Source organism: Lupinus angustifolius, chromosome LG05, assembly GCF_001865875.1.
Source record: "Lupinus angustifolius cultivar Tanjil chromosome LG05, LupAngTanjil_v1.0, whole genome shotgun sequence".
NCBI classification, from domain to species: Eukaryota; Viridiplantae; Streptophyta; class Magnoliopsida; order Fabales; family Fabaceae; genus Lupinus; species Lupinus angustifolius.
The window spans coordinates 23,368,001-23,389,567 of NC_032013.1; the positions used below are offsets into that span (position 1 = coordinate 23,368,001).

General features: G+C 32.8%; 2 protein-coding genes across 9 annotated transcripts; one reads left to right on the plus strand and one right to left on the minus strand.

The window, feature by feature from the left end:
• Positions 727 to 6,857, plus strand: LOC109348223. 8 transcript variants are annotated; one of them, XM_019588527.1, is made up of 7 exons: positions 727 to 941; positions 1,572 to 1,633; positions 1,747 to 1,818; positions 1,923 to 2,257; positions 3,658 to 3,954; positions 4,884 to 5,595; positions 5,626 to 6,857. In XM_019588527.1, the coding sequence occupies exons 2-7, from the start codon at positions 1,591 to 1,593 to the stop codon at positions 6,573 to 6,575; spliced, it is 2,409 nt and encodes an 802-aa protein (XP_019444072.1). In that variant the 5' UTR covers positions 727 to 941; positions 1,572 to 1,590; the 3' UTR covers positions 6,576 to 6,857. The 8 variants fall into 8 exon arrangements, with proteins under 8 accessions (XP_019444072.1, XP_019444070.1, XP_019444067.1 ...); XM_019588525.1 differs by having other exon boundaries at positions 728 to 974; positions 1,750 to 1,818; positions 4,884 to 6,857; XM_019588522.1 differs by having other exon boundaries at positions 728 to 941; positions 4,884 to 6,857.
• LOC109348224 (leucine-rich repeat receptor-like tyrosine-protein kinase PXC3) lies at positions 8,173 to 12,076 on the minus strand. Its single transcript, XM_019588530.1, has 3 exons — positions 11,914 to 12,076; positions 9,022 to 11,607; positions 8,173 to 8,919 (listed from the first exon to the last, which is right to left on the minus strand). The coding sequence occupies exons 2-3, from the start codon at positions 11,360 to 11,362 to the stop codon at positions 8,594 to 8,596; spliced, it is 2,667 nt and encodes an 888-aa protein (XP_019444075.1). The 5' UTR covers positions 11,363 to 11,607; positions 11,914 to 12,076; the 3' UTR covers positions 8,173 to 8,593.

The following is a 21,567-nucleotide window of genomic DNA, read 5'->3' on the forward strand; positions in this document are numbered from 1 at the left end:
TTGGTCATTATATTAAAATAATAATAATTTGACGTGATAAACATGAGGATAAACCAGAAAGACTAACATTACCAAATATAACAATTTGAAGGATCAAAATAAGAAATTAAAGATAAAACAAAGAAATCAAATCGAAACAAAAAATTATAGATGACTAAAATTGTATTTAACACTTTTGTTTTTTTCTCCAAAATAGCTTTAAAGCATTCTTAAAAAAATAGTCTCACCAACAATGTATCAGTCAAGTGGTACAAGAATTAACCATACATCACAAAATGAATTAATTTCTTATATATAAGATCAAAATATATCATTGATAGCAGTGATTTAAATAGCGGCCGCAATATTCTGGTTGTGGTGACTGCCGCAACCGCATTATATCGCAATTGCTATATGATTCCGAATCACCTTGATGCGGCAACATTGAGCCGCAATGTACCCGTATCGTGTTACAATGTAACCGCATATGGATTACATCAAATTAAAAAATAGTTTTTAATCACAAAAATAATTCACACTATAATGGACACAATCCACGTCACAATAGCCACATTCACAATAACCACAATCGTTAGCACAATGGCGACTATGATCACAATTTAAAACAATAGTATAAAAATAATAGTGGCCAGTATTAAATAGTTCTATAAAAGCCATCAATCTACCGATAAAAAAGAATACCTGAAAATCAATCAACGGTTGAGAAGTTTCCAAACTGAAAAAGCCCGGTCCCACATCACAATCCAGTAAAATCCCCAAAATACCCTAAGAAACCAGCTGATATTCCAAAGCAGCCACCATGGCGTGTCACTTTCCAACTGCGTTCAAAGCTCGTCGCTTTCAATGGCAGAAACACACTCACTTCTTCAACATGTTCTCTCTCTGATTTCAGAGCCTCTTACAAACCCTAGAAACTCAAATTTCCTTACTCCCTTTTCTGGGTACCCTTCTTCCTCTTTCTTTCAACGCCAAATGTGGGTTCTCATAAAGTTCTCAACTTTATAAAAATATTTTAGTTTTTTTGTTTCTATTTTTTAAATTGTTTGCAAAAGAAGAAAGGGTTTGAATGATAAGCATTTATTACTTCATTGTTTAATTTAATGGCTGTTGTTGAATATAATAGTGATGTTATTTAATGGGGTTGGAAGTGTAGTAGTTGCTAAGTACTAGTAATTGTTAAGTCAATTTAATTTAGGGTTTTAAATACTATTCCTTTCTTATTCTTCTTATTTATTGAATGCACTTGTTGTTTCTGGAAGCATTATTTGAAGTTTGCAACAATTTCTTTCAGTGGTTTTCATTTAAGATGATGGTTTATTGATTCTCCTTTATCTTTCTGTTGATTACATTTAATTGCTTATTTATTGTATTTTCACATTTGATTTGTAAAAGAAAGATACTTGAATGAGTTTAGGATGGGTGTTATGTATAATACTAGCAATTTTTGCATGTGTTATTTTCATAAATGGTTTATGTTTCTATTTGTTAATTGTTAACTCAATGTTTTGTCTTCAATACACTTGATAATTGTTAACTTACTTTGTTTTTGTTGTTGCTATTTTTATTTGCAGGATATAGTTGCTGTTCATCATGGCTTGGGATTTGGATCCTTGGAGTTCATCAATTAATGAAGGTCTCAGTTTCTCTGTACACTCTCTCTGTGATTTATCTATGAGTTGTGGTATTCTTTGAAATCAGTATTTACTGAAGTTGTATTGATTTTGCATGTAATTTTCGGGTAATCAGTTGTTGCTAGTGATGATAGCTACTATGAAAAACCTGAGTGGCAATGTAGTCTCTACTTTGGCCGTGAGCGTGGTACTTTTTCTTTTACTCCCTTGCCATGCAATTTTATGGTCTTTCTTTGAGTGTATCAATGTTACTACCCTGTATTTACTCGGGCTTTCTTTTAAAATGGGTAGATGTGATAGAGGAAGATATCTTGAATGAGGAATCTTGTATTCACGTCTTGAAAATTTTGATCACCAAGGCTGATACTGAAATCGAGGGACTAGAGAAGGATCTCACGTCCCTTCAGAATGAATTGGCCTGGGCTGAGTATGAAAAATGGCCTGAAATATGCTGTGGTACTTTGACTGAAAGAATCAAATTGCTTGATGTTGCTATTAACACCTTGAAGAAGAATGATCATGCCAATGATACAGAGGTACAGTTGCTGCTAGACAAACCTGCTGAGACAGTTCATGAAATTGTTGAGGCTTTGCATAGAGATCACTTTGAAGATATACATGGCCAGGTTTGACTTTTAGAATCCCTTCCTCTCCCCAAGTTCATGAACTTTAATTGTTTTCAGTTAATAGATTGAAAAGAAGATGCTGCATTTATCCTTTTCACCATGCAAACTCTGTATTTGCCAACTATTCTAGAGTTTAAATTTTTTGAGACTGAGACCTTACTTACTCTAGACTTCGACTACTTGGTAGACTCGATGAAAGGGGCAAAGCCTGCCCAATGTCTATTTTTTATATTTCACCAGAGTCGAACATGAAACCTTGCTTAAGAGGAATTTAACTTCTTACCAGTTCGGCTAACACATTGGTCCGTCCTAGGGCTTCCTATCTTTGATTCACAATATTTTTTTAAACCCCACAAAATGATGCTGTTCCATAATTTTGTATTGCTTTGGGTAGCAAAAAGCTTTATTATGACAGTTTTTCCTTTAAAATTATGTAGCTCAGGATGTGACGAGAGAATGCTAAAAGTGCCTTTGATACTAGGGCTGAACTGGACATTGTATGCTTAGCACAAGAGGTCCCCTCTCCTACAAGTAATAAATAAAAGGCTTAATTTCACTATAGCCTCTCTGGAATCTAGATAGCTAGTGTATCAGAGCAGTTTAGTGTGAAGCAACTTAGTCCCTTCACTTTATTTTTCTAATGTTTGGAGAAATTCACTCCTTACAGATAATATTTGGTTTTATCTATTCTACATGAATAAGCTTCAGCATGTTTTTCCTGTATCAGACTTTAGTTAAGTTGATGCATTAAATCTAATTGGTTTCTTAGAATGTAATCAATGATAGAAGCTTCAGAGTCCTTATTAACGTGGATGAAAATGAAGAATCCATCAGTCCAGTATCAATTCAGGTGGAAAATGAACTTAACATGAATTAGGAGCTGCAAGAGAATAAGGTAGAAGAAAGATTGGAAATAGTTGTCTCTTAGGAAGCACAAAGCACCAGTGTATATGTCTTAATTTGTATTACTTGATACTTGCACATCAATGTTGTGCATGAGGATGATGGGATGTTTTAATTTCACAAGTAATATGGGTTGTGTATAAAATGATCGCCGCAATGGTTAATATGTGTTTAAGTCCTGCTTATTAAAATATTTATACAGGGGCCAGTAACTTTTATGACATTAGAGTGTATAAATTATACTACCGTATTTTTATGTTTTACCTTTTAGTTTTAAAGGTTTAACTTATGGATCATTTCCGTGTCTTGAAAGTGCTGATGATTGTGCAGAAATATCTTTTAAGTTATTCCTTGTTTGCCATTTAGCATATAATTTCCTCATGTTTTGTTGGCCACTCATTTTTTTTAGAGAGTATTAGTTTGTCATGCAGTATTTAACCTTTAACACTTGGTTTCGCACGCGACTGATATATGGTTTATTTTCCTTCAACTTGAAGCAGCATATAGAGATGGTCATCTTCAATCCAGTCTTGAATGATGCCGAACATGCTCTAGACAAAGGTTGTAGCAGTATCGGTTCAAATATAATCATAAAGGAGGAAGGAAAAGAACCCTGTGGAACTCCAGAAAATTCTAGAACCTCAGAACTTCTTTTGGAGCTTCATGGAAAGAGTTCAAATGATCCTGAAAAGGAAGAAGGGAAAGAACTTCGTGGAACATCAGAAGATTCCAGAAGCTCAGAACTTCTTTTGGAGCTTCATGGAAAGAGATTAAATGATGCTGAAAAGATTCAGGTCGATAAATCTCTATTACTATTTTATTTTTAGTTTAAACAAGCACTTATTTTCTCTTCCTGCTTGTCTTACCTTAATGTATTAATTTTAGAACTTGAGGTAAACGTATGCTTATTTTATGCGTATGTGCAATGGTTGCTTAACATGCCTACTAGCTGCACATGCAATTGCTTTTAATTATATATATTTAAAACATGATTGTTGTACAGTAATTTTATGCCTCTAGAACACATAGAACCTTGTTTTAGGTACTGAATATGATATGATTTATATGGAGACACAATTGATCACTAATAATAGCATTTATGATAGGGTTGGCGATATCCATTTAAAGATTTTGGCATGTGCTGTAGACTTGCAGGCATAGATAAATAAGCCTAGCACATGATTCTCTGCTCTTGGTTTTAGGGTAGGCCTCTCATAGTGTTACATTGAGTCATATTCATTTCCTCAATTCTGTCTGTTATTTCTTTTCCTTCTGTTTTGAATTTCAACAAATCCTGAACATGCAAGTCTGGACAGAATAATACAGTCTATTCCATCAGCTCTTTGGTTTTCCTGATCTTACATTCATTCAGTTATATATACACAATGAGTGAAAAGTTTAAGGGAGACAGTCATATACTGGCCCCGACTGTACGAACCCGTGTTTAGCATTGAAACCTAAGGAAAATAGAGTAGATAAAGGCCAAAGTGATAGCAGGTCTCTAACAGGTCTCTAACTTTGCATTTAGCTGCATGATAAATTTGAGGTAAGGATCAAGGGCCATACCATTGTGGAGAGTACTATTTATACCTTCTTAGGTAACACCTTGCCTTTTATACTGTACATGATGCCTTGAATCTGTTGTATTGATTTTCCTTGCCAAGCTTGTCCCAGCCAGTGGACCTGCTACTGGTCCTGACTATATTTTTCTACTTTTTTATAGGAACTGGTCACAAAATCTCTTGTGACATGTCCTGGTTTGGGGTCTGTCAGCTGTGCCGCTGATCATTCTGAAGTGGTGAAATTATCCGGAACAGCAAATAATATGCTTACCAAAAGTGAGGAGGTCAGAAGCCAACTCATTGCAATTGGCGCCAAGGGGAGGAAAATGTATCTTTCTTCCAGATTAAGTGCTTCACAATTTGAAAATTATGATCTAGACATAAAAAATTGCGATCTTGCTCGTAAACCTGCACGAAGAGCTTGCAAGAAAGGTTCCAAGGTCGCTCCAGATGAGGATCTGGACTCTATGGAGTTAGCTCTACAAGTTGTTTACCCTCAAGAATTGTGTCTTGCTGATACTGAATCGTGCTCCTTTGAAGGAAGTTATGGTGATAAGTCCCAAGATACCAGACTTATTCATGCTGAAAATTCTGCATTGATTTCACTGTTAAAGAAGCCAACCCAGAGTGCCCTGTTTCCTGGGATACAGCTGATAGATGAAGAGAAACAACCACCACAAGGCGTTAAATCCAAAATTGTTGCAAAAAAGTCCAATTTGAGCTTTCCTTCAAAACTAAAATCTCAGGGAAAGAGGAAAGCGGATTCAGAGGCATTTTCTGACATAGAAGCATATGACAGTCCTACAGAAGTTGATCCAAATACACGCATTGTTGTATCAACCAAGTGGAAGCAGGCCAGTACTGGTACTGCCAGTTTAAATGAGTCCAAGATTACTGAAAGAGCTGTTCAGCCTGTCCCAGATGAAACTGAATGTCGTGCTATTGTTCCTTACATCATTGAAGCACATGACAATCCTACAGAAGTTGATCCAAGTACATTGTTAGTAGCATCAACGAAGAGGGAGTGGGAATCTAAAACCAGCAGTGGTACTGCCAGTTTAAATGAGTCCATGAATGGGAATATTACTAAAAGAGCGGTTCAACCTGGCCCAGATGGAAGTGAATGCCGTGCTATTGTTCCTTACATCAGTGAAGCACGCGACAATCCTACAGACGTTGATCCAAGTAAAATGTTAATAGTATCAACCAAGAGGCGGTGGAAATCTAAAACCAGTACTGTTACTACCATTTTAAGCGAGTCTATGAACAGTAATATTACTAAAAGAGCTGTTCACCCTGGCCTGGATGGAACTGAAGGTTGTGCTATTGTTCCTTACATTAGTGAAGCACATGGCAAACCTACAAAAGTTGATCCAAGTACATCCATAGTTGCATCATCTAAGAGACAGTGCAAATCTAAAACCAGTACTGGCACTGCCAATTTAAATGAGCCTATGAACAGGAAGACTACCAAAAGAGCAGAGCTTGGCTTGGATGGAACTGAAAGTCATTCAGTTGTTCCTTACAATAGTGAATTTTCCGAGTTACAAAAGAGAAGACTTTCAAAGTGGCCAATCACTGCGGAAATAGAAAATTCTACTGTTAACTTGGACTCACCAAATCCAGATAGGGTTTCAATGGACAATGGAAGCCAGGTAGATCTTCATATTGTTGAGTCTTATTCCTTGGAGGATTCCCATAATGAAACCACAGCTTCTCAGCTTATTACCTTGGAGAAGCTGAATTTGCCTGCTTTGAGGGCCATGGCAAAGCAATACGACTTGAAAAAGTACTATAAGCTACGAAAAGCACAGCTGCTTCAACAATTAGTTGAACGGATGAGTAACTGCTGAGCTTGCTATTGGGCTTAATGGTGGGTAGTGGATTTATGCAGTGCTTTTTGGGGTATCTTTTTTGGTTTTGTTCAGTTCTTGCATGGAATTTGGTATAGGATGCTGACAGTTATGGATAATAGATAGGCAAACCAAAAGGGGGGTTTTGTGACAGGATATTGTACAGCCTATAGATAGTAGAATACTAGGGGTACTTTTGTAAATGAAAGGAAGTATAGGTTTTCTTCCTTGTAACTCTGGTTAGCCTTGGATGTTTCATGGGAAGACTCAGAAACTTTGGTGATTACATTCTTGTGTTGCTGAGATCCATTATGGTGAATGATGATACATATTTTTAAATATGCGAAACAAAAATCTCCGTCTAATGGCATATCACTTGCTATGCTAGATTGTGTATGCTTCATGAACATGAAGAGCGATGAGATGTTTAACTTGGGTAGTTTTGTGTTCGGGATGACTATCATATATGTGGAAATTCCATTTGTCCAAGTTCAATGTTGATTGCATGATGGTAAACTCTCAAATATTAGCTTTTGAGTAAATTTCCAGCACCAAGTTCTACTCTGTTTAGTTGATAAAGTCTAACATCATTTTTTTGCATAATTTACTACATCTAAATGATGTTATTGACCATGTTGTAAGATTTCTCCTATGTGCACTGAACATTGCACAATTTATCAAAGCTCAAATGCTAAACAAATAATTGTGTAGTAAACTGGATATTCAAATGCATGCAGTATGTTCCATATTGCATTATAGAAATGTTAGTGAGGAATAGTTGAGCCGGTTAGGTGACTGTAATGATGCATTAACAGTACATGATACTTACACATTTGTGTCAATGGTATCTGAAACTAGACAGGTTGTGATAGGATCTTAAGGTGTGTCAGTTGTTATTAGACCTGTACCAAATGTTAGGCATAGCAGATGGGTGAATGTTGATCCCCATTGCAACATGTGTTTGGGTTTGGAAGCATAGGTTCTACAAGTGCTGCATATCTTGGCACCTAAGTTCTGATTTATTTGGTGAAAGTAAAGCCTCTTGGCAAGTGCATGAGGCTAGAACAGTAGAACTAGATCATCATATTGTTGAGTCTTATTCTTTGGTTGTCTTTGTTTCTTCATCTCTCTTCTTACATTTATCATTAATATCTACCTCCTTCTACTCCATGTATGTATATTAATGGTGATGTTCATTCACTAAGGATTGAAACCCATTCTACCACAATATTTTGTTTGCTTTATTACCAAGTTAATAGTAGAAAATAAATATCTTCTTACTGTAAAGAACATGGTCTTAAAACAATGACTTTATAGTTAACCACTGAGTACACTTTTTGTAATCCTTACCCAAGATGCAATCTGTGAAGTGATCAACTCAAGCAATTGTGATAACATGCTAAATCCAAGTACTTTATATAATGGTGAAAACAATGTGCACAGGTTTTTAGATGTAGATATCTATATATGTACTTAGCTTTAGTATTGCTCAAGCACACTCACTAGCACACATATGATACCCCAGTTGGAGGACACAGCCAGTAGAAGAAACAGCATGCATGGACACAGTTCAGTTCAGTTCAGATGCACATTCTACTGTCTCAACAAAAATAAACTACAACTTTAAATTTTAACAGGAAATAACAATTTGATGGGTGAATGCATATCCCAAATGAGTAAAAACAATATGAAAGGTGAGGACTAGCTCATATACAATATTAGCTGATATATTCTGTGTCACAATCTCTTCTTGCATGTATACTCCCCCAACCTTACCAGTGTCCAATTCAAATAAATATGCGCCGATTTCACCTTGGACAAACTAGAATGGTAAAAATCTAACGACGTCAACGGCCAATAATTTACTTTGAAACACCACCTTCACCATGTACAACAATTCCTGATACAAGCAAGACTACGATTTAAAGTTATAAGTTGCTACTCGTAATCACCTCCATCTCATGAGTTTCGGATACATTAAATCTTCATGGTGTAGATCATGACACAGAAAACTCTCCTCAGTTTTGCTTTATCTCTTGAAGCATTTCTACGACATTCTTCATTTTCGGTCGTTTGGCAGGTGTGTTGTCAGTGCATAGCAATGCGACCTTAAGAGCAGCAAGCATGTCCTTCCTCCAACCAAACGAAACTGTGCTAAGCCTTGCATCAAGTATCTGCTCTGGAGTTTCATCTCTTATTGGAGCACTATGAACCCACTTCACCAAATCTATGCCTTCACCAAATTCTTCATCAACTGGTTGACGAGTTGTAAGGATTTCCAAAAGAACAACACCATAGCTATAAACATTTCCTGGCGCTGTAACTTGCATTGTATATGCATATTCTGCATCACAAAAGAAGTGTGACATGAAGCATGCAAAAGATGTTAACAGTAAAGAGGAAGAATAGATGAGAAATTGCATGCCAGAAAATGGTAAAAGTATACCTGGTGGTATGTAACCAAAGGAACCAGCAACTGCACTAATGCTTCCAGTACCTTTGGTTGGATCAAGAAGTTTTGAAATCTCGATCTCCCCAAGCAGCGGCTTAAAATTTGCATCCAAAAGAACATTGCCAGAAGAAATGTCAAGATGGATAATCGCCACATGATGAAGGAAAGCCAAACCTTCAGCCAATCCAATGGCAATGGATAGCCTCTCAGGCCAGTCAGGCTGATAATCAGGTTGTCTGGTAGATTCATGAAGAAGCTGAGCCAATGTTCCATCGGGAAAATAATGATGCAAGAGAAGAGCAACATCTTCATAAATAACGTAGCCAATGGGTTGCACTATATTAGCATGAGAAACTTTTCCAAGCCTTTCAAGCTCTCTAATCATCTTGTTCTGGTGCTGGATTATTGTCTTGTCTATGGACTTCAATCTCCTTACAGATAAGACCATCCCAGAAGGCATGACTGCTTTATAAACTGTGCTGAAAGTTCCGCTGCTGACTTTATTAGAGTCTTTAAGAGTTGCTTTAACAACGGCATCAAGGTCTATCGCTTGTCTTAGATTATCAACAAAAACACCCCCTGCTATTACAGTTGGTTTGTCATTGGCTCCGTCATCAACAATTCTGTCGGCCTCTTTGGCTACTTTTTCTTGCCTTTCTCTGATCATAAACAGCAAGACGACTACAGTCACTGACATAAAAACTGCCAAACCAGAACCAATTACGGCCAGTATGATTCTATATGAAACCCTGTGATGGTAATTCTTGTGCTCATCATAAATATCACCACATGAAGAGTTTAATGGCTCTCCACAAAGCCCCTTGTTGCCCAAAAAACTGGAACTAGGACACTTCTGGAATGGTACAAATGTTGGTACAGGACCTCCGAAAAGATTATTTGAGAAGTTAACCTCAATCAAGCTCAACATTCCCTTAAGCTCATCTGGGATATTACCTGAGAGCCGATTGTTTGAGACATCGAGAGAAACAAGTTTGTCCAGTCTTCCTAATTCGGGAGGCAATGGTCCATGAAGATGATTGAAGCTCAAATTTAAAGCTATCTGTAAGTTCCGGATATGGCCAATCTCAGGAGGGATAGTTCCAGACAAATAATTACTGCCCAATTGTAACTCAAGAAGTTTTGCACAACTTCCAATTTCATGAGGGATCTCTCCTCTCATGGAATTTTGATCCAATAGCAAGTACTGCAACCGAGTGACACTGCAAATTTCGTTTGGTATTGTACCATTGAATCTGTTGTTGCTAATATCAAGCTTGTTAAGATTTTTGCAGCCCAGAATCGAGTTTGGAATATCACCGAAGAGACTATTTCCAGAAAGGATCAACTCCTGTAGGTTCATAAGCTTTCCAAATTCTGGTGGAATTATACCAGTAAATCCATTTTCAGCTAAATTCAGGAGAGTCAGATTAGAACACCGAGAAAATTCTGACACTATCTCACCAGAAAGGTTGTTATTGTCGGCTTCAAAGTAGGTTAGGCCACTAAGATTTCCAATCGTCTTAGGAATACTACCCACTAGATAATTGTTGCCAATTCGAACATTGGAAAGGGCTCGACAATTCCCAATTTCATCAGGAAGAACACCACTAAAATTATTCTGGGTGAGAACCAGAATTTCCAACTTCCCTGGAGCAAAAACGCTTGCTGGTATTGGACCTTCAAGCTGGTTAGAGTGCAGGTTAAGTATCCGAAGCTCAGAATTCATGCCGAGACTATCCGGAATCTTACCACCTAAGCTATTCTCATAAGCAGTAAAAAGTCTCAAATAGCTCAAGTTTCCCACCCAAGAAGGTATCAAACCACTCAAATGATTACTAGAAATTTGAAAATCCTGCAATTCCTCTAGGCCTTGAAGTTCCATTGGTATCTCTCCCACAAGGACATTATTGGAAAGGTTCAATGACTTGAGGCTTCTAAGGACACCCAATTGTGGTGGAATTGACCCTCTAAACTTATTTGAAGACAAATCTAGAACTTCAAGATGAGATAAATTTCCAAAAGCAGTAGGAATCAAACCATCAAAGTTATTGTTTGAAAGGTCAAGCTTCTTCAAAGCTTTGAGCTCAGAAATTAAAGTTACATTACCTCGAAGATTCCGGTGAGCTAGATCAATCTTCTCCACCATTGAGTGATTACCACATGTGATTCCTTGCCAAGTGCAGTAATTTGAGGTGTTGCCATCACTCCATTCAGGGACTCTAAGCTCTTGATTGATAGCAAGTAAAATAGCTTGGTCTTGAAGCTCAGCAGCACCTACAAGGTGAAAAATTGACACATACCAAGCTAGCAGCAACAAAAAGCACAAAACTTCCATCACTTCACACTGTTCTATGCTGAAGTGAAGTGAAATGTTAGTGCTTCCACTCCTCTCAACAGTGTTAGAGGCTCCACAACATCAACAAGTTTTGCTTCTTTTCACTCAAAAAATAAAACTTTTCTTCACAATGAACTTCCCCCTTTTCTTTATTTTGCACAAGTGAGGATTTGGAAAGAGATTTTCCAATTAGGAACAAAGTTTCACTTGCTTCAATGAAGATTCATAGCTTCAAATAGAGGCCCCTGAAAATGCAGAAACCACAGATCACAAAACATATCAACATTTTGAAGAAAACCCATTTGAGATAATCTGAAATGAAAAAAAAAAAGTGCTGTGCTACTATTATAGACATAAAGTAAAGATTTTTTTTAATAATAATAGAAAATGGGAACTACCCAAAAGTTTAAATTTATTTATTAAAAAGGGAAGATAAATAAAAAGAAAGGAAGGGTGCATTATGAAGCATGGGTTGGTTACATATGAAAGTAAAACAAAAAGCATTGCATAATAGTTAGTAGAAGAAGTGTAGAAGGAAGATAGAAAGTGACCTTAGTAAGGAATGAAGAAAGAGTGATGAAAATGAATGAGAGATTGAAGGAACTAATGCTCTTTGGTACAGACAAGGTTCACGGACCAGGTGTTTTCATGTGTCACAAACACAGAGAGAGAGAGAGAGAGAGAGAGAGAGAGAGAGGTTGAGAGAGATGAATTTTCCCAAGTAAGCTGGGGTGGGTTGTTCACGAGAAATGGGCAGTGATGAGTGAATGAAAGCTGCATAAAACTCCTGTCTCACTGCATGTGGGGCACACTCAAACATCAACTGTTTCAGCTTCTGAGTTGGACCATAAACCTTAAAAGTCCATGTATTTTCGATATAAAAATTTATACACAATCAATTTATTATTCGTCATTTTAAATATGAATAATAGATGATGTAAGATGAGGTGAGTGAGATTAGTTAAAATTAGATAGTTAAAGTTCTGTAAATGTGAGTAGTGTATCTGTCTATATTTAAATGTTTAAGTGCTGTGTTTGTGAACTTTGAAAATAGAAACCCCAAGTGAAAATGTAATTAAGGAAATGCATGTTTCACTCATAAAATAATAAGTTTAGTTTTTTTAAACTAAACATTGGATTAAGTAGGATTCAAATGCATGATAATCATTAATCAGCTTCTATCTTTAATCATATGTTATTATTTTAATAAAATAAAAACAATAACTAAATAAGCAAAGAGAAAGGAGGGAAAGTGGGGCCTAATGAGAAATGAATTTGCAATGGCCATAAAGCATATTGTGAAGATTATCATTGATTTGAGGAGGCAATAAAGTTGTATTGCAAATCTCACAATACCTAATCCTAGGATTCCTTTCACATGGGCTTATTTTAATATTGGGGCATTTATTATAAAAAACACATTTAAATTTATTTGTTAAATAAATATATATCCAAACAAATTTTCTTGATTTTTGGAGGTGTCTATTTTTTTATTTGAGTGTAACATCTATGTACTAACAGTATAAAGATATATACATAGTCAATGCGTAATCTATAATTAATTTGTATTACTTTTATTTAAGAGTTAATGATAATTTCTACTTAACTAAAACATACTACTCCACACTCTTTCTAGCATGCATGAATTTAGCCTCTCTAATCATGAAAAGGAAATTATAACAAGTATGCATAGAAATGGATTTGAGGTATTATCAGAAAGATAATTTGTAATACTCACTTAAAGTCATAGTTTGGGTATACCATATAACTTCAATGGAACCATGCTGATTGCATCACCAAGTTACAATGTCAATTATAAGGTGCTTAGATGTATTTTAAGCTTAACTAATATATGAAGCTTCTAATATCAATAAATGTTGACCCAATTCTTAAGAAATTGATCAATAACACATAAGTTAAGGTTATAAATTTAATTGTGTTGTCAGCATATGGAACTCGTTGACGAATAATCTATAAATATATTTGTAAGTGCTCGTAGATAAATGAACCTTACCATATTCATATTGAGTTTATACATTTGAGGTATACGGATGTATTTCCTTACTACAATTAAACTTATTTTGTTGATAGGTTAGTGCATGATTGAGCCATCAAACTACCTAATTAGTCTTCCCTATAGCTCTTGATTTCCACCCTCTCATTAAGCTTAGAGCAAAGGATATGATTATCTTTATTCTTGAAGAAGACAACAAAATATACATAACTCTCATAGTTTATTGGACTCTATGCACTATAGGGAAATCCAAATCCGTTAAATGGGGTGAATAAAAGTGGCATTATTTTAAGTTATACCTTCTCTATCTATGTGTGATTTTTTAAAATCATATTTAATATATCATCACATTAACTACGTAAAACATTTACTACTACTAATGGTATTTTCTCATCTTTTTGGATAATGAACTAAAAAATTTTGAGGTTCGTGACTACCTCTTTCAACAAGTGTAACTCTCAGAAATCGAACTCTCGACCTTAGAGATATAATAAAGTTTTACACCACTAAACTAACGCTTTATTAGTTACTACTCATGTTCAGAAAAACCACAATATAATTAGTGTTGAAAAGCATACTTTTAGAAAGCATATTTTGTCCTTTAATTGTTCCATATGTGTTATCATTGCTTCCATTTATTGTAACACAAGATACTAGTATATACTTTATGGTAGGTGTTGTATTATAATATGAATGAATTACACAAAAGTTTTCTACAAAGTCAATTACAATGAGTATGGTTGTGGACCATTTGCCTTCAAAGACAGCGTAGAAAGGGGAATGTGTTTTTGTTTTCGGATGTATAATTTTAATAACTTCTTATATCACAAATCAAAGTATTATTATATTTCTATTATTTTAATTTTTTATCCATAAACAAATATCAAATAATTCATCTAGGAATCACTTTGCTTGTAAGGTATGATAACATCATAACATACTCTCAAAACTAATGTTGAAATTTCAGCACTTGAAAAAAAATGTCACTCTTCTAACTTTATTTTAAAAGAAATCATAAATCCAATTCTTATATTTAACTTTGTCCAAAACATCATTTTCAATTGCTATCAACACTAATTATTTAGTCTTTCTCCTAACATTATAGAATGCAAGTATGACTTCAATAACTTTAGTTTAGAACTATAGATAATCATCTTTTTCCATATGCAATATAAATAGGAATAGTCAATAAAATTCAATATGAAATTAGTGCTAGGCAAACAATATATACATTTCAAAAACTTCAAGTAGTTCGAACTTGACACATAATTCATTTTTATCGATATTAGATTGACTATTTTTCCTATTTATACTTTCAAAATAACTACAACAAAACTTTATATTCATCATATCATCCAACGAAAACAACTTAAAGTTGCCCTAATGATAACTATGAACAAAATCATTTAGAATATAAAATTAATGACTAAAAATAACTATAAAATATTGAGATTTGAATTATAATTAGGAAAACTTGTCTATCATAGCATCAATTTGAGCTTTGAGAAGGACTATTATAGAATTTAAATAGCAACCAAAACTCGGGAATTAATCTAGTTTCAGTCAAGATAATCATCACTAAAAAAACTAATAATGTAAATCAAGAGCAAGGAATTGATCCAACTTAATTAGTTAATACTCTTCAATTCAACACTTAGGCATGTTATTAAGTTAAATACTTGAAAAGGGAATTTTTCTATTTGAGTCCAAGATATTAATCTTTGTTTTTATAAGAATACTTGCATCCCCTTCAATACAAGGAAATTGAGTTTTTAAGTACATTTAAGCCCAATTAAGCATGTTGTATGGTACAAATGGGTATGTAGCTTTGAGAATAATTATTACAAAAGTGACACTTCTTTATTACATACCTTTGGTCATTTTACCCCACAAAAGCAAAAGAATAAATAAAAAAGGATTCCAAAAAATGAATTATTGCATATAATGAAATGAGTGGGGCCTAAGGAATGGGCATGAAGGGGAAGCATCTTTGAGACAAGTAGGGCCAAAACATGTTTGTATGGCTGTAAGGTGGCCCCCACCAATCCACCATACATAATCATAGTTTTGATATATAAAGAAAAAAATTTAAACAAAGTTGTAATTTGACATTCTTCATTGACAAAGTTTCACACTATATTAACTTTAGTGAAGAAAAAGCAAGGACAATATCATGGGTATCTTATCATTCTTTCCTTTTTCCATTACTTTTCTATTTAGATAACAAAATTCCTTGGAAACTTCCTTCTATTTCTGTGTGAAAATAAGTACCTTGTAGGATTTTAGTTTCTTTTATAGAATTTTATTTATTTACTTACTATATTTCCTAAATTTTTTTAGCATTACTCAAATTTGATTCTTAATTTTAATAGAGTTTTGTTAAATTTAGGGAAAAGCATAGACATATCACTATTTTTATTCATAAAAACTATTGTTTTATAACCATTTTCCTAAGTTTAGAAGAAAATTTAGAGTTTTTTAATTGCTAGGTTGAAAATCCACTAGGAAAACACCAAGTTAGAGCTTGAGTATAATTGTGCTATTTCAAAAAAGAAACAAACCAATGGAATTATAATTGTGCTATTCCAAAAAAGAAATTGAATTTCAATGCTAACAAAATTTCAATATAATTTCTCAACAAACATAATAATATCACAAACCAATGAAATTATAATCAGTGTAATAATAAATAAATATAACTAAGCACATGTAGGCTCTTAATATCGACCTAATAAAACTTGAATTTAATTTATCTAAATAATAGGCTTAATTCCATGAAATAGATAAGCAGGATTTGATTTTTGGAAATATATTGAGTTATTGCATATGCTATATGTTAAAGAACCAAGCATGTAAAATCTTCAAAAATGGAGATTCAAATATTGTACTATAAGTTAAGTGCTTATTGAGTATTACTACCGAAAGGTACTACTTCATTTCTTTGTCTTACTTTATGAAATTTTATGAATGATTATTAACACTCTAGGGTGCAGAGTTAATATCACAATGAAAAGGATTACTTTCAACTTTTCAAGAAGAAAAGTAAGAAAACAATTTTAAATGTGCAAAGCAAATCAATGCCATGATTATGAGCAAAATGGGTATCATATATCTACAATAATGAGACCCTTAATACAAATTCTAAAGTATAAAGGACCCTACTTGTTAGCCACCTCTATGACATAAAAAAATTGGAATAGTTTCATGCATCAAGTACAACAAGAAAATGGATGTAACCCTGAAACCTTGATTCCTTTTCACTATTTTCTCGAATATTGATCTGTTATCTTAAATCTCATCTTATACGTTGTTTTGCACTAATAAAAACATGACATATCAATTAAATTTCATTCTTATTTTTATTTTTAGTTTATTATTATTAATGAGAGACAACGTATGAGACAAGATCTGAGACAATAGATCTCGTTTCTTTCTAATCAAAGACATGACTCCACTATGCCCACCTTGTACAAATTGCATGTGCATGGATGATGGGTGTGAGAGAAAAGTGATTTTGGTGATTGTGATAAATATGACCCAAATGTTGAAAAGCATATTGGGATTTCAATGTGGAATCTATATTGATTGAGATTGGGCTCTCCCTTTGGTAGACATGCATCATGAGCTTTGTATAATTTCTTGTCTCACCTCTTTCATGCATTAAATCACTTTCTATGTCTCTCTCATCTAACCTTTCCCATTTGGATTTTTCTTAGCTTCCTTCTCCCACTCTTACATTGCCCATTACCAATTTACCCCATTCTTTCATTCATTATTGGTATTTTACCATTCTCCTTTTGATTTCATAGATATTACAAATTCAAGATTAATTATATTTTTCTCCCAATAATATCTTTATTTATTCTATTATTTTTTCACCCCATGTTTTCCCTTTTTTAATTATAAGGAATAGATAATGATTAAATGATTGTATTTTAGTCAAAATATACTTAATTAATTATGATATTTAAACATTTCTTAATATATGTGTATAACCTTAAACATCAACGTATAAGGAAGTGTAGACAATTAATTATGAAAGTAAAATGAGTATATCTTAACCATACAAACATTAAAATTTAAAGTTTTTATTCCAGACTACTTTAAAAAATTAGGTAACTTTATATTTTAATTATAGAGTTCAATCTCTACGTATTTTCAATGTAATATTTTTTTATATAACTAATATATCATCCACAATTAATATTATTTTATTTGATATTCAATCATTATTAATACAAAAATGATAAATGGCATAATAATAATGTAAAAAATTCTTATAATATCATCACATAAACTATTTCCTCTTAGTTTATACTTTTCATAACCATATCTATTAGTTAATATTGATTCCTTTGGTTGTCACAAAGGAGTCAAACTCGTCACTCCATGTAATATGAGTTTATGATTAGTTAGACAAATATTTAATAATTAAATTTTAACTTAAATATATTTTTCTGATTAATCGCATGCCCATGAGACATGGAGTGACACAGTATGGGATAACATATGTGTACCTGTCAACCCACACTCAATTACCCAACCCTAACAAAAATCAGATGCTAGCCCAATAGTTAAGATTCGGCCCATTGTTTACAACATAAAACTGGCCCATTTAATTACCAATTAACCAACTAATAATCACTCAAAAGGACTCAACAAAAAAAATATGGGAAAAACAAAATCTAAGATATTGCGAGTTTAAATTAAAACCTCACAATACATGTTTTGAACATCAAATTCTACTCATGACAATGTTCACGTATTCATAAAAAATACATTCTTGGCAAAGTTGTGAGTATTTTTTAACATATTTGTAACCTTAATTATGTTATGTGTGTTGTTTTCCAAAAAAATTAATTAAACATGTTAATGAGATTATATATGTGTTAACTTATGTGATTCAAAAATATGTATTGTAAGATTTAAAAGGAAAATCCGAAAATACATAACAGCATAAAACTAAATTAAAACTCAAATAATACACACTTATATGTTAATCTTGACTAAATAAATCTTGATCTAGAAAACTCTTGAAAAATTCTCTAGTGCAGCACGTAGCATTCATCATTAGTTTATGAAACAGTTTAATATAATTTTTATGAAATATAAATAAATAATTGATTATAATTATTACCTAAATCATGCAATCAAAGCTTATACCAACATGTATTGATTTAAGTGATATATGTTTGATTCCCCTTAAATAAGGTTTTAGGTTTGAGTTTTGTGTATGAAAAAAATATCCGTTGGGACAATTAGCCTCATATACATGTGGATATTTCCGACTCAGATATGATTACCTCTAGTGCGAGGATACGAGAAATAAAAAAAATTCAGCTAGCTTATAATTTTTTTCAAAACTAACTTATTTCAACTAACATTCACCTTCTATTTGATACAAAGTACATGGTAACCTAGCTGTTACTGAAGTGTGTACAAAACAATGATTATATTAGTCAATTTTTTAGCCAAATGAAACAACAATTTTGCTTTTACTGGTAAAGGAAGGAACTTTATTGGTGAAAGTTGATGAGTGTTGAACTACACCCATGAGTGTGTGGTGAAAACTGAAAAGGGTGAATATTGAAGAAGAGAAAGGAGACTTTCCCTTTTCATTTTTAAGTTATGATTAATGTGTAAAATTGCTAACCGCGTTACATCATGCGGCCATAATATTATCTTTATGTTAATTTCTACAACCATAATCATATATAATTATGATGTGACACTAAATCATAATGAATAGTCGAGTTGGAAAAAATCATCTAAGCAGTTCTCTGAACCATAAAGGTGACTTTTGAGGTCAAGATGGAGGAGGTGAGAGGCAAGAGTGAAAGGTCTTTCCTCACACTTAAGGCATCACTAAACATTCATATGCATCAATCATTTTATTTGAATATTTTAGTTGAACACAAAGTATGAAATACTTCATTGTTCTACGATTTAACTCTTGGCTTTTTGATCTATGAGAATACTTATTAGAAAAATAATGTCAATATCTCATATTGACATATTTGAGATAATCATTCAATTCACAATCTCTTCACTCAATCAAGAAACACAAAAATACAAGTTACATATGATAAATGTATCTTATTTTACATCAATCTCATCTCAATAACATCTCTAATATCCATCTACATGTTTTGTTATTATATTCAAGCATGGAGTTTATAATCATTCAATTATAAATGACATTTCACTATATTAGAATATAGAACTCATGTTGAAAATTGTTACATCATAATTCACATGACATTCATATGGCATATCAATTTAACACATCACTTAATGTTACATATTTATGATTGATGAGATGTAATTACCACTATATCACATACAAATCTCCATATAATTATTATCGTTAATAGTTGAGTAGAGATATATTTTTATATCCTATCACATTGATTCTGCTATCCTAAGTACTTCATTGCTTAATCTGGTTTATGTCAATTCCTAATAATATCCAAAAGCAACACGATTCTGCTATCCTAAAAACATTGGTTACCTAGTTATATCGCCAATCTTTTATATTCGAATTAAACCACGATTTACAAATGTCTATCATAAATATGTTAAAATGTCAAAGGTTCGATTCCTGAAAGCAACACTTATGAAAATGTCTAAATCATACAAGTGAATGAATCTCGTTGGTCAGCAATGTCTAGTAATTTATAGGATATAACACGTAAAAATGGTGGCTGATGAGTCATAAAATTTGTTTTTGGAATGCGAAGGAACTTAATCTTGTTATTCACTATATCACCTAAACATAAACCAAAAACAGCCACATTCAACTAAACAATTAAAGGTGATTGAGTGAAAGAGTTTATATGTGATAGTATCCTTAATAATTCCTAAACAATGTTTCATACAACTTTATACTATATTTCATAAGCCAAAATTATTTGTGTAATAAAATAAAATTGAAGTTGTCTGTAGATGAATCATCTTTTTTATGAGGTGATCTAAGAATTTAATAATTTATTTTGCTTTTGGGGTGTTAGTTTGAGATTTTTTTGTTTAATTAGGGATATGAACTTAATTGATTTTCTACTTTAATACTGTGGGTCATTTATGTTTATATCTTTTAATACTTGCAATTTATTTACCTGACAATTATTTATAAACTCTCATTACTCTTTTTTTTTTACTGTAATTAATAGTATCCTCTTACATTTTGGATAAAAAAATTAATTTCTTTCTGGTATGCAACCAGTGGTAGATCTTAACCTAAAGTTTAAGGAATGTAATAATATTAATTATAATTTAGAAGAATATATATTTGTTTTAAAGTTTCATTATTAATAAAAAATGATAATAATTAATAATAAAATATATTAAATAAAATTTTACATTCATTTAATATATTTAAACTCACTGATAATTGAATCAGATGCAAAAGTTTTAATTATTTCATTTTTAATATAAATCATCACATTGTTTACAAGAAAATAATCATTCATATTGTTACGCAATCTTATTTTGACTATCATTATTGGTGAAAAAAATCTTTTTTATAGTACATGCAGAAACCAAAAAGTTTAAGATAAAATAGACAAGTTCAAAAAACCCTTGTTTTTTTTGTCAATTAATTAAAGTATCAACTAATTATATAGGAAACCAGAAATTAGGAAACAAAAAGTTTGATATTGTACACAAATTATCTTTAGCACATCTTTTGAAGCTTTACAGTTTCTAATACTTCAACACTTGATTTAAAATGCTACAAATTGCACGTCAATAAAAATTCTTAGATATTTAAATCGGGAGTGCTATGTTTCAAAACAAATTCTGAACATAGTTTTACATTGTTTGGTTGCCACAACAATTCTCACTTTCAGGTTCAATAAAAACACAATAGGAACACAAAAGATGTTGAATTGTTGAAAAATAAAAAAAAATGGACCAACATAGAATCCACTACTATTTTTAACTTCTAATTGAGGAATTATGACTATGAGCATGTGAAGATTATCATATTATGTCAAAAACCACAAATCAATACATGTGTTCCTTCAAAATGATTATAAAGGATGCAGTCAATATCTTCATGACCAAAGGGTTCACTTTATGCACAAATTACTAATGCACCGGAAAATATGATAATCCTCCCCATAATAAAACTTTAAAAATTTCGGCAGGCGCAGTTGCCCCCACCTGTCCTACCGGTAATCCACACCAGAAC

Coding starts and splice junctions, on each gene's coding strand:
- LOC109348223 (XM_019588522.1), top strand. CDS start 1,591: ATGGCTTGGGATTTGGATCCTTGGAGTTCATCAATTAATGAAG. Junction 1,819..1,922: donor CTACTTTGGCCGTGAGCGTG/GTACTTTTTCTT, acceptor TAAAATGGGTAG/ATGTGATAGAGGAAGATATC. Junction 3,955..4,883: donor ATGATGCTGAAAAGATTCAG/GTCGATAAATCT, acceptor ACTTTTTTATAG/GAACTGGTCACAAAATCTCT.
- LOC109348224 (XM_019588530.1), bottom strand. CDS start 11,362: ATGGAAGTTTTGTGCTTTTTGTTGCTGCTAGCTTGGTATGTGTCAATT. Junction 8,920..9,021: donor CTTTGGTTACATACCACCAG/GTATACTTTTAC, acceptor TTTGTGATGCAG/AATATGCATATACAATGCAA.